Source organism: Oncorhynchus nerka, linkage group LG25, assembly GCF_034236695.1.
Source record: "Oncorhynchus nerka isolate Pitt River linkage group LG25, Oner_Uvic_2.0, whole genome shotgun sequence".
NCBI classification, from domain to species: domain Eukaryota; kingdom Metazoa; phylum Chordata; class Actinopteri; order Salmoniformes; family Salmonidae; genus Oncorhynchus; species Oncorhynchus nerka.
Genome location: NC_088420.1, coordinates 48,401,581 through 48,414,614, shown reverse-complemented (window position 1 = coordinate 48,414,614; position 13,034 = coordinate 48,401,581). Strand labels below are relative to the sequence as shown.

The window sequence follows — 13,034 nt, the reverse complement described above, 5'->3', positions numbered from 1 at the left end:
TCAGTCAGAAATGGCTGTATTTATGTTGCAGCTTCAGCAACACGGACAGCGCGATAAACACTTGATGCACTGTGGTGGTTGATGCGTGGTGGTCACTGTTTACAGACAGATTATTTCACTTATAATTCACTGTATCACAATTCCAGTGGGTCAGAAGTTTACATACACAAAGTTGATGGTGCCTTTAAACAGCTTGGAAAATTCCAAAAAATGATGTGGCTTTAGAAGCTTCTGATAGGGTAATTGACATCATTTGAGTCGATTGGAGGTGTACCTGTGGATGTATTTCAAGGCCTACCTTCAAACTCAGTGCCTCTTCGCTTGACATCATGAGAAAATCAAAAGAAATCAGCCAAGACCTCAGATACAAAATTGAAGACCTCCACAAGTCTGGTTCATCCTTTGGAGCAATTTCCAAATGCCTGAAGGTACCACGTTCATCTGTACAAACAATAGTACGAGAGTATAAATGCCATGGGACCACGCAGCCGTCATACCGCTCAGGAAGAAGACGTGTTCTGTCTCCTAGAGATGAGCGTACTTTCGTGCGAAAAGTGCAAATAAATCCCAGAACAACAGCAAAGGACCTTGTGAAGATACTGGAGGAAACAGGTACAAAAGTATCTCTATCCACAGAAAAACTAGTTCTATATTGACATAAACTGAAAAACCGCTCAGCAAGGAAGCCACTGCTCCAAAACCGCCATAAAAAAGCCAGACTACGGTTTGCAACTGCACATGGGGACAAAGATCGTACTTTTTGGAGAAATGTCCTCTGGTCTGATGAAACAAAAACAGAACTGTTTGGCCATAATGACCATTGTTATATTTGGAGGAATTAACGGGGAGACTTGCAATCCGAAGAACACCATCCCAACCGTGAAGCACGGGGGTGGCAGCATCATATTGTGGGGGTGCTTTGCTGCAGGAGCGACTGGTGCACGTCACAAAATAGATGGCTTCATGAGGGAGGAAAATTATGTGGATATATTGAAGCAACATCAAGACATCAGTCAGGAAGTTAAAGCTTGGTCGCAAATGGGTCTTCCAAATGGACAATGACCGCAAGCATACTTCCAAAGTTGTGGCAAAATGGCATAAGGACAACAAAGTCAAGGTATTGGAGTGGCCATCACAAAGCCCTGATCTCAATCCCATAGAAAATGTGTGGGCAGAACTGAAAAAGCGTGTGCAAGTAAGGAGGCCTACAAACCTGACTCCGTTACACCAGCTCTGTCAGGAGGAATGGGACAAAATTCACCCAACATATTGTGGGAAGCTTGTGGAAGGCTACCAGAAACGTCTGACCCAAGTTAAAGAATTTAAAGGCAACGCTACCAAATACTAATTGAGCGTATGTAAACCTCTAACCCGCTGGGAATGTGATGAAAGAAATAAAAGCTGAAATAAATCACTCTACTATTATTCTGACATTTCACATTCTTAAAATAAAGTGGTGATCCTAACTGACCTAAGACAAGGAATTTTTACTAAGATTAAATGTAAGGAATTGTGAAAAACTGAGTTTAAATGTATTTGGTTAAGGTGTATGTAAACTTCAGACTTCAACTGTAGTGGATTTGATTAAAATACATAGGATGTGTCCGTCTATGGAAAAATACACATTTAAACAATCGATTGGTCGAAAGAACAGACGACTCTCGGTTTACCAAGGTTTTTTTCCGTCGGGGACAGCCCTAAAAGAAAAGCTCTGCCTATATGACACCACACTCCAAAAGTCCTACAGCCTGTAGGTTCTTATCTTGATTATTGTCCAGTCATGTGGTCAAGTGCTTCAAAGAAAGACCCGGCATCTGGCCCAGAACAGAGCAGCACATCTTGCTCTTCATTGAAATCAGAGGGCTAATATAAATACTATGCATGCCAGTCTCTCTTAGCTAAGAGTTGAGGAGAGACTGACTGCATCACGTCTTCTTTGTATAACATTAATGTGTTGAAAATTCCAAATAGTTTGCATAGTCAACTTACACACAGCTCTGACACACACATTTAGCCCACCAGACATGCCACCAGGGGTCTTTTCACAGTCCCCAAATCCAGAACAAATTCAAGAAAGCATATAGTATTAAATAGAGCCATTATTATGGAACTCCCTTCCATCTCATATTGCTCAAATGAACAGCAAAGCTGGTTTCAAAAAACAGAGAGCAACACCTCACAGCACATCTCTCCCTTCGACCTAGATATTTTGTGTGCATGTATTGATATGTAGGCTGTGTGTGACGTTTTTAAATGCTTGTAGTTCTGTCCTCTAGTTCTTCTTGTCTATTAATGTTCTTTATTATGGTAATGTTTCATGTTTTGTGTGGCTCCAGGAAGAGTAACTGCTGCTTTCACAAAAGCTAATGGGGATCCTGATTCAAAAAAACAAATAATGCATAGTGCATGTTTTTAAAAAAACACTAAATTGAAAACAGCACTAATCGCTCAGCATTATTTATTGCTGAAAATTGCAAACGTGTAGTGTATTTTGAGTAACTTTAAAAGTTCAGACTTGATGTGCTCTAACAATTTTTTTTATCAAAACAAAATATATCAACCCCTGCTAAAATATATCAACCCCTGCTAAAATGGATCAACCCCTGTTAAAAATGGATCAACCCCAACATAAATATATCAACCCCAACATAAATATATCAACCCCAACATAAATATATCAACCCCAACATAAATATATCAACCCCAACATAAATATATCAACCCCTGTTAAAAATGGATCAACCCCAACATAAATATATCAACCCCTGCTAAAATATATCAACCCCTGCTAAAATATATCAACCCCAACATAAATATATCAACCCCAACATAAATATATCAACCCCAACATAAATACCCTGCAAAAATGGACATGAATTATTATCCACATAATAGTGAACATTTCCTGTTGCTGCATTATTATTTTACTGCTGTAGCAAACTGGCTCAAATTAACATTCTACATTCGAAAATACCTTGTGCCAAAACCGCCATGTTTTCTTTACAGAGAGTGTAATGATCTTACCAGAGCTACGACAACATACTGCATGACATCAACTTCACAGGCACTCGTATCTAGCGAACACCTTTTACTCAGCTAAGGCCCTGGTCTATTAACAGTTTGACATCATAAACAACCATTACATTAGCACCCTACTTTACTATGATAACTTCTCTATTGATAGGGTGGCATGTTTCTATGGCAGCAGCTGCTTCACAACTCTGAACACACTGCATCCATGCTGAGGTGCACTACCCCTTCATAAACCACATTATTAGCCCGCCCATCTCTGTCTTGCTACATAAACCACAGCTCTAATACAACCCACAGGCTGCAGTGCTGATTTCTACTGTAACTTTCCACTCAGGATTTGATAGTTCAGTAGGTTTTTTTTCTCCAACTCTCTGACTCAGGCTCCTCTCCTGTGTGCTAATGCTTACCTGGTCCAGTTGAATGAGCTGAGGGTATGCCCCTGGCATCTGGATGGCAATTTTCACGATATCCTTCTGTTGCGGCATCTTGAAGTGTGTTTATAGGTGTCCTCCTAAGACTGAGACATAATAACCTTTTACTATCAAAGAATTCACACAGTAAAATAGGGGTTTCTGTAGGTTTCTGACCAGACCAGATCAGATAAGCATGGTCCTCGAGTCATGAGAGCTTCCATTTTCCAAATGAAACTTTATCTTCCTCTTTTACAAGTAGTATGTCTGTATTTTCTTCAGTGTGTACAGAGAACATGGCCCTTTCTGTGTATAGGACTACACACAATTGAAGGCCAGACAGACAGACATGCATCCAGAGGAGTCCCAGAGGAAAGGAGACAGGCGAACTCTTTTCATGCTCTCCAGCACATATGGAAACACTAAAGTTTGTTAAACAATTTTGCACATGCTTCACCTGATGAAAAGGAAAATGTGTGTGTGTGTGTGTGTGTGTGTGTATGTGTGTCTCCCATCCGCGGGAAATGGAAATAACCTACTTACAATGATCACCACCAGTGTTTTGGCTTTGATGGAAACTAACCTGAAACTTTTCTCACTCACTTCATATAGTAATACTCTTGAAGCCTTGTGAGAGACAATGATCTCCTGACCCATAACATTCCTATGCAGTAGCCTAGTAGCCTATCCATACAAGGATAGGGTGAGGTGTCGATAGTGTAGGCCAGTGTTTCCCAAACTCGGTCCTGGGGCCCCCCTGGGTGCACATTTGCTTTTTTTCTCTAGCACTACACAGCTGATTCAAATAATCAAAGCTTGAAGATGAGTTGGTTATTTGACTCTGCTATGTGGTGCTAGGGCAAAAACCAAACCGTGCACCCGGGGGGGAGGCATGAGAGTTTGGGAAACCCTGGTATAGGCTACATGACAGGCTGGCAGGGAAGGAGGTGTTTGGGTTTCCAAGGATCTCTCCCCTGCCTGTCCCAGCATGCATTGGGCTTGAGACTAAGTGGCTGTAACAAACATTTCACACCCGCTATAACACCTGCTGAAGTTGCTAAACTGTGTACGCGACCAATAAACTGCTGCTACTGCAAGAGACAGAGGATAGAGACAGACAGAGCGAGAGAATGTGTGACCTCAACCTCATCGAATCAAATTTATTTATATAGCCCTTCGTACATCAGCTGATATATCAAAGAGCTGTACAGAAACCCAGCCGAAAACCCCAAACAGCAAGCAATGCAGGTGTTGAAGCACGTTGGCTAGGAAAAACTCCCTAGAAAGGCCAAAACCTATGAAGAAACCTAGAGAGGAACCAGGCTATGAGGGGTGGCCAGTCCTCTTCTGGATGTGCCAGGTGGAGATGACAAAACATGGCCAAGATGTTCAAATGTTCATAAATGACCAGCATGGTCAAATAATAGATCTGGGACAGGTAGCACGTCCGGTGAACAGGTCAGGATTCCATAGCCGCAGGCAGAACATCGAACACCTTTGGGATAAATTAGAACACCGACTGCGAGCCAGGCCTAATCACCCAACATCAGTGCCGACCTCACTAATGCTCGTGGCTGAATGGAAGCAAGTCCCCGCAGCAATGTTCCAACATCTAGTGGAAAGCCTTCCCAGAAGAATGGAGGCTATTACAGCAGAAGAGGGGGGACCAACTCCGTATTAATGCCCATGATTTAGGAATGAGATGTCTGACGAGCTGATGAGCTTTTGGCCATGTCGTGTATTACTGCTGTTCACTGTAACAGTGTTAGTGAACCACATCGTAATAGTGCCCATGACCATATAGGGCTATGCATTAATGTGTGGGTATCCCTTCGGTTAGCCTGCAGAACTAACTTGTGTCATGCCCCTTGACCCTCTTGGAATTCCAACCCTGACAGACCTCCACCTACAACTGCCACCACACACACACACTTTAAAGTCTGTTGACATCGGCACCACCAGTTGAGAAGGGCTATTACTACCTGAGACTTTACATTCTGGGTGCTGGGCAAATGGCAGTTGTCTACACACTAGTGAAAATTGATCCATGGATCAAGAGCCAGTCATTTCCTGGCGTGACTCATTTAAAATGCATATTGAAAGAGTCAAGCTCCCGAGTGGCGCAGCGGTCTAAGGCACTGTATCTCAGTGCTAGAGGTGTCACCGAGGTCCCTGGTTTGAATCCAGGCTGTATCACATCCGGACGTGATTGGGAGTCCCATAGGGTGGCGCACAATTGGCCCAGCGTCGTCAGGGTTTGGCCGGGGTAGGCCGTCGTTGTAAATAAGAATTTGTTCATAATTGACTTGCCTAGTTAAATACATTTTTAAAATTCAACTGGCGGTGCCGATGACAACCGACTTCAAAGTGTGTGTGTGGTGGCAGTTGTAGGTGGAGGTCTGTCAGGGTTGGAATTCCAAGAAGGGCCCCCTCCTCCCCACCCTAATGGGACAGGCAGAGGGTTTTATGAGTGATCCTAGGAAATCAAATCTATCTACATAATGAATAGTTTAATTCATGGTGGGTATTTTGGAAGTAGTTTTCATTGTATGCCAGCATCTGCTGTGAAATGGCTAATGCAGAGAAATTATTTAACATTCCATCTTTGTGAAATGTTTGGTAAGATAATATACTAATTTCTCTGCATTAGCCATTTCACAGCAGATGCTGGCATACAATGAAAACTACTTCCAAAATACCCACCATGAATTAAACTATTCATTATGTAGATAGATTTGATTTCCTAGGATCACCCATAAAAATTAGGGTGACTGATTAACGTTATATTGATGTCAACCCGTTTATTCTAGCTCGCTGTAGACACGGATAATGCTGTACTGGGCCCCCGGAGCTATTCGTACCAGGAATACTAAACATATTTGTTTCTTCTCGTTCGCAAAGTTTAGAGAACAATCAAAAGAAAATCTATATTTGAGTTGAACATTTATTTAGTTCTTACCTTTCTGAAAATAGAAGTTAGTGTCCTCGCGAAAGCCCAGAGTTCGAGAATGAAAGCATTTGCAATCCCTCCCTAGAAAGGACGACAATAATCCGTGAGATTTATATTTTGAATTTGGAGAAGGCTCCCGTAGGCGGAGAAATGTCTTCAACAAATTTCAAAAAGTAATTGATTATTTAAAGTTCCGGGTTGAGTCGAGTCACACACGCCCCCCTGTAGGAAGCAGCGTGTACTGACCATAGATCGACCAGCCCAAACTTTTCCGACATAGTGGGTTTACTGTAAACGGATGTGTATTTAAGGGGAAATTATTTGAAAAGCCTATAGAGCGCTCAAAAATGAGTACGGACAGGTTCAGAAACAACTAAAGTATTGTGCGATTTTTTTCTCTACATTGAATATTTCCAAAATGCAATTGATTTTTATTGGACTGATGTGAGATAGTTGTCCGGATTGAAAGATACTGTATATGCCATTTCAATTATATAGGCTACTAATCCCTAAATTATATTAATCTGGTTTCTGATAAACATTGCCTGTTAGATTATATTATTTTGTGTTTTATAAGGAACAAAACATATAAACGCAACATGTAAAGTGTTGGTCCCATGGGTCATGAGCTGAAATGAAAGAGCCCAGAAAGGTTCCATACACACAAAAAGCTTATTTCACTCAAATGTTGTGCATACATTTGTTTACATCCCTGTTAGTGAGCATTTCTCCTTTGCCGAGATAATCCATCCAACTGACAGGTGTGGCATATCAAGATGATTAAACAGCATAATCATTACTCAGGTGCGCCTTGTGCCCAGGACAATAAAAAAAAGTGCAGTTTTGTCCCACAACACAATGCCACAGATGTCTTATGTTTTGAGGGAGTGTACAATTGGCATGCTGACTGCAAGAATGTCCACCAGAGCTGTTGCCAGATAATTGAATGTTTGGCAGTACGTCCAACTGGTCTCACAAACGCAGACCGCGTGTAACCATTGCCAGTCCAGGACCTCCACATCCAGCTTCTTCACCTGCGGGAGTCTGAGACCAGCCCCCTGGACAGCTGATGAAATAAAGCCATTTTGTGGGGGAAAACTAATCCTGATTGGCTGGGTCTGGTTCCCCAGTGGGTGGGCCTATCCCCCCCCCCCAGGCCAACCCATGGCTGCACCCCTGCAGTCATGTGAAATCCATAGATTAGAGCCTAATATATTTCAATTGAATTATTTCCTAATATGAACTTTAACTCAAATTGTTTAATTGGTGCATTTATATTTTTGTTCAGTAAAGATAGCCTACTACATAAAGCTGTGCAGTAGCCAATATGCATGTTGGGGAATTTTTCACAATGCAATTAATGCAGTCATTAGTTTTATTTAGGGTTCCTTATCCATATTCAGTTATAATATTACATTACCCTCAATTTGGCCTTCTCTGCCAACAACAAGACAAGTAAAGGAAATTGACAGAACTTTTTACAATATTTTTTTACATAATGCAACTAACGTTTTAGTCATCATTAACCTATTATTGCAACTGCAATGATACTATAGATCCTCTGAGCCTCTTAACACATCTAATGTTACATGTAAGCAGACTCCTCTTGAATTCCCTGGGCATTGAAGGCTTCAGCGAACTGACAACACCACCCAAATGACAGATGGTGCAATGCTAACTGGTTGGAGTGTTGTAAAGTGCAATGATGTGAGAGCAGTTTGATACAGATTATCGTATTTTGAGAATATATTTTATACACCCAAATCGGTAATATATCTGACAGGTATACAAAATAAATGCTTTAGGGAAGGAAATAAAACAAAAATGAACAGATTGAAATTAAGAACAACTATTCTCTCACACTACATTTCCATAGTCACGGTGAAAGTATGTGGGGGACCTTTTCTATTGAACACGGATCAGAGCAACATATACAAAGACGATAGACAACACTCAAAACGCTACCATACTTTATAGGAATTAATGATTGTTTTTCATGTATTTTTTTAACAGCTACAAACATTATTTTACATAGACTAAATAAAATATTTATATACATAATAATTGTAAGACAAACCAAGAGTGCCGCAGATAATGTTGTAAAGTGAGTGAAACGGGTAAGAAAAACAACAACGACAAAGGCAAGGGGACCAAGATGAATGATAGATGTGTTGCAGTTAATTCAATGTGCATTACACCTAAAACCCCTCAAAACCTTCTCTTATCCTGTCTTCGTCTGGAACCCTGGTTCACTATTGCGGTCTCACACATGTAGTTCATTACACATTTAACTCCACAAATGCTGGTAATACAAAATATATATATTCTCTATATACACAGAACAGTGCATATTTGATCAGCTGTGTGTGTACACATTCACACGTACTGTACGAGTGTGTGCAGCTGCCTGGGTGTCTCTGAATCTGTTGACACTGTGTTGATGAGGATCAGAACGCGATGATGACTGCTTTTGCCAGTTTGTAACTTACTTCAAAACATAGATGGAAGGAGGGAATATAGCTCATCACAGACCAGCATGAGAAAGGAATTTCACCAGAGAGATCATCAGTTCAGTTTGGAGAGGACAATATTTCTTTATCCCCCCTTTTCATCTAACCTAGAGCCACTACACCCTGAAACATTTGCTGCCAATGTTATGTGGGACAATTTGGGTAAGAGAAAGAAGAGCATCAGACTAACATTTGTTTTTTTGTTTTGTTTTTTTTACACAGAAAAATCTTCTAATACATAGGGATCCAAAAATAAAATCACTTTTTAAAATCATTTTTTTCCCCATATAAAAATGGTCAACATGTTTTGTTCTGAGATTTCCTTACATAATACACTATTGGGAACTCAGCTCAGAGGTCAAAGATTAAGGATAGGAACATCAAAGAGGTCACAAAGGCCTTCGGTTTCGTCAAGGTTATAGATATAGTCGTGGTCACCCGGCGGGGGAGACAGACGGAGGAGTGGAGAGAACACTGGGAAAGAGAGAGACCGGTACAAAGAGATCAGGGAGGAGGAATGCATTTCTCAACTTGATATGCCAAGTATATCTCTACTGATCCACAAATCCAAATAAGCAGACGTGTAGGCATGGCAACTTACCTTCAGAAGACATCAACTCCTCCAACAGGTCTGCACTCATGATCTCTACTCCGAGAGACAGTGTGAGAGGGAGAGATATGGGGATGAGGGGTTAGAATTCAAAAAGGTGCAAAACATATATTCTGGAAGCTATAATCTCAAGTAATTGCCAGCATTGATAACATTTGCCATAGAAAAATAACTCCCAATAGATTTCATAATTTGTGGAGGTGATCTTTACCTTTACTTGGGTCAAACATATCAGAAAGTTCTTTGGGGAAATCCAGCACTACAAACAGAAGACAAAAAACAGTCACTCACTCAATAACGTCAGAAAAGGATTGATAAAGAGTGCACGCACTCCCTAAATAAACCTAGAATTTGATGTATATTTTGTAGTTCTGTGGTGTCCCCCTTGTATGATTTTGTACCAGGATAGAGAAGAATTATGCTCTTAAGGAAACAGCAGGTGACAGTTACGTTCTGAGGGGTCAGTCTTGATTGGTCCAAAGATTGCTGAAGATGAGGAAGAGAAGCCATCCAATGAGGCAGAGGACTGGAGAGGCTGGGTGTCCAACAGAGTTGTCGGTTGGGCAGTTGTGTTTGTAGTGGGTGTGGAAACAGTCAGTGTGCTGACGTTTTTGCTAGACACTGTAAAAGTAGGACAATGATATGAGAATTACATTTTGCTGTCCTTCCAATGCTCAGATAAAGACAAGCATACAGTAAGAAGTCTGCCCTTTTTCAGACCAAATCGTACCTGCGGTGGTGACTGCCTGGTTGGTAGTAGCTGTGGAAGCAGGTGAGAGTGTGGCAGAACTGGGGTTGGAGGAGGGGGTCAGAGGCTGTTTGGGCTGGGAGGAGGCAGCAGGTGCTGGTTTTGGGTTTGCAGCAGCAGGCACTGGCAGGCTCTGGAGCATGTCCTCTGGTGGGGGGACGGGCAGTACCACTGGAGACGGGCTGGACGGGTCCTTGTTTACTAGAAGAACCTCAATGGGTCCTGCTGAGCTCTTGAGACGGATCTGATACTTCTTCTGTCCATTCAGTACCTGCCAACAGTCACTCAGAGTCAGACACATGGTAGAGGCACAGGGAACTCCAACTCAGATTCTGTAGAGCTGCTGCGTGTAGGCCTTTGTTTCATCCCAGTACTGACACTTGATTCATATAATCGTTGTCCAGACTGTGTTTAGTTGATTGCTTTTAAAAAGGTATATTAGTGCTAGGCTGGAACAGAAGCCTGCACAACCAGTAGCTCACCAGAATCCAAGTTGGAGATACATGGTCGGAGGACAGTGAGACAAAGGGGAGAGTCATTTTTAAATCCCTTTCATAAACAGACCAAAATCCCACAAATTGATCATGCCTGCTGCTTTTCACCTGCTTTTGGTTTATCTGAAAGTAGTAGGGGGCAAAAAAAAGAATATGGACAAAGAAAAGCCACCTAAACAGTGCCTAAAATGAACCAGCTAAATTCTGGTAGATTTTGGCATTGGCGGTTAAGATTACAATTTCACCCGCCACGTTGGTGGGTGTTCAGGGCGGGAAATTAACACCTGCCAAATACAAGTAGATTGTGATTGGTGGGTAAGAATGTCTATTTCACCAGCCATGTTGGCAGGTGGTCAGAGATATTTTTTTCCCCCATCCAAAGCACCAATGTAGAAGTTATCGAATTGACAAGAAAGGCTACTGAAGTGTGACTTTATCCTTATGTTCTTGGCCAGTTACATAGTTTTGTTCACACGCTAGGTTGTTTTTCCAATGTTTGAGTTTGCTGCAAAGGACTGCTCCTAGGGAAGAGACCTCGCAGTCTGAGATTTTCTCCCCATCACAGACAAGTGCCAAAAGCACTCACAAACTTCTACAGATGCACAATCGAGAGCATCCTGTCGGGCTGTATCACCGCCTGGTACGGCAACTGCTTCGTTTACATACTCATCTCATATGTATATACTGTACTCGATACCATCTACTGCATCTTGCCTATGCCGCTCTGTACCATCACCCATTCATATATCTTTATGTACATATTCTTTATCCCTTTACACTTGTGTGTATAAGGTAGTAGTTTTGGAATTGTTAGCTAGATTACTCGATTATTACTGCATTGTCGGAACTAGAAGCACAAGCATTTCGCTACACTCGCATTAACATCTGTAAACCATGTGTATGTGACAAATAAAATTTGATTTGATTTACGACAATAACAGCCCGTCCCTTAAAGGGGAAGCAGAACATTTGTGTCTCACCTAATGACTCAAATATTAGGGGAACATTCTGCTTGATTAAGCATGAATCACTCCAAAAACCTTAGAAACGTTTAGTAATTTCCTATTAACCCTATCAGTCCCGAGACTAGGCTTGGGCGGGTATTTGGAAAAAGCCACGGTATGGTTTTTCAATACCAATACTTTCAAAACAATTTCTTTTAAGTAAAATAAATAAATAAAAATGGAGTTATATGCAGTGTTCCTTCAGAAAAGCAGCATCACAACTTTGTTCATTTGCAGAATTGTTCTCGTTCACTTGTAAATGTCCACACTCACTGAAATTGACATTCGGTAGCTATTAGCAATGCTTAACTTTGAGCTGAATTAGCCTCTCTTTGCAATTAGTTTATGTTCGTTTTCGCTCGTTAGCAAACAGCTTCTATGTGGTTTTGCTATTAGTTTGTACTAATTTAATTAACATTCTGGTAATAGAGGCCCAATGAGCTTTCTAATCTTTTTTAGCACCCCCTTGTGTGCTAGGGCAGTAATATGAAAATATGGAATACTCCCAAACCTACCCAGACTTTCCTTTATCTGCATTTATCTCCCTTATATTTAGCCTCACAATGAACTGCTTATCCATTTTATTTTCAGGACAACCAGGTCTAAGTATAACACACAACAATTGGATATAAACTATTGCATTCATGAGTTATATTGAAAAATGTCAACAAATAATAAGGACCGCCAAAGCAAAATCCTGATAAAAATGTATTTATGTAAGTACAGAAATGTGCTAAATGGGAAATTAATATTCAACTAGTCAACAACAACTGTGTGGAGTTGAGTTTGTGACAGCAACTATGTGAGCTTATTACAATGTTATAGGCACTATATCCTACTTCTATGTCGAGGGCACCCCTTACCTTCTAACGACTCGTGTGGTTTGTGAGCTTTATAGAGCAAAACATGTGTGTTTAAACTATTTGGACTCTGCAGATGCTTTTGTATTAAAAAAAAACCCGGCCCAGGCCCCTTCGGGATCCGCCCGTGTCTCACAAACGCCGCTCTAGCTCAGCCCCCATTAAATGAAACAGACTAATGGTTGATATCTAGAGAATAAATAGACCAATCCAAATGGTACAACCAAAATCAAAAACACAAAACTTCTAAGGGGTTAGATGTCCAAAACGCGCCGGCATTACAGTGGGACCTATTGGGTTATAACACACACAGCATTCGGAAAGTATTCAGACCCCTGGACTTTTCCACACTTTGATACGTTACAGCCTTATTTTAAAATGGATTACATTTATTTTTTCCCTGATCAATCTATAC

General features: G+C 41.2%; 2 protein-coding genes across 2 annotated transcripts in view; both read right to left on the bottom strand.

Moving 5' to 3' along the window:
• LOC115109607 (engulfment and cell motility protein 3-like) overlaps window positions 1–6,622 on the bottom strand; it is a 34,969-nt gene extending 28,347 nt beyond the window's left edge. The window contains exons 1-2 of the mRNA XM_029634711.2: window positions 6,403–6,622; window positions 3,441–3,550 (exon numbers count right to left, since the gene is read on the bottom strand). Coding sequence (XP_029490571.1) covers window positions 3,441–3,518 — 78 coding nt within the window. The 5' untranslated portion in view covers window positions 3,519–3,550; window positions 6,403–6,622. The remainder of the gene's footprint in view (window positions 1–3,440; window positions 3,551–6,402) is intronic.
• Window positions 6,623–8,121: 1,499 nt separating this feature from the next.
• The window catches only part of e2f4 (E2F transcription factor 4), a 30,761-nt gene continuing 25,848 nt past the window's right edge, over window positions 8,122–13,034 (bottom strand). The window contains exons 6-10 of the mRNA XM_065009829.1: window positions 10,244–10,532; window positions 9,964–10,134; window positions 9,725–9,772; window positions 9,505–9,549; window positions 8,122–9,377 (exon numbers count right to left, since the gene is read on the bottom strand). Of these exons, the coding sequence (XP_064865901.1) occupies window positions 9,262–9,377; window positions 9,505–9,549; window positions 9,725–9,772; window positions 9,964–10,134; window positions 10,244–10,532 (669 nt within the window). The 3' untranslated portion in view covers window positions 8,122–9,261. The remainder of the gene's footprint in view (window positions 9,378–9,504; window positions 9,550–9,724; window positions 9,773–9,963; window positions 10,135–10,243; window positions 10,533–13,034) is intronic.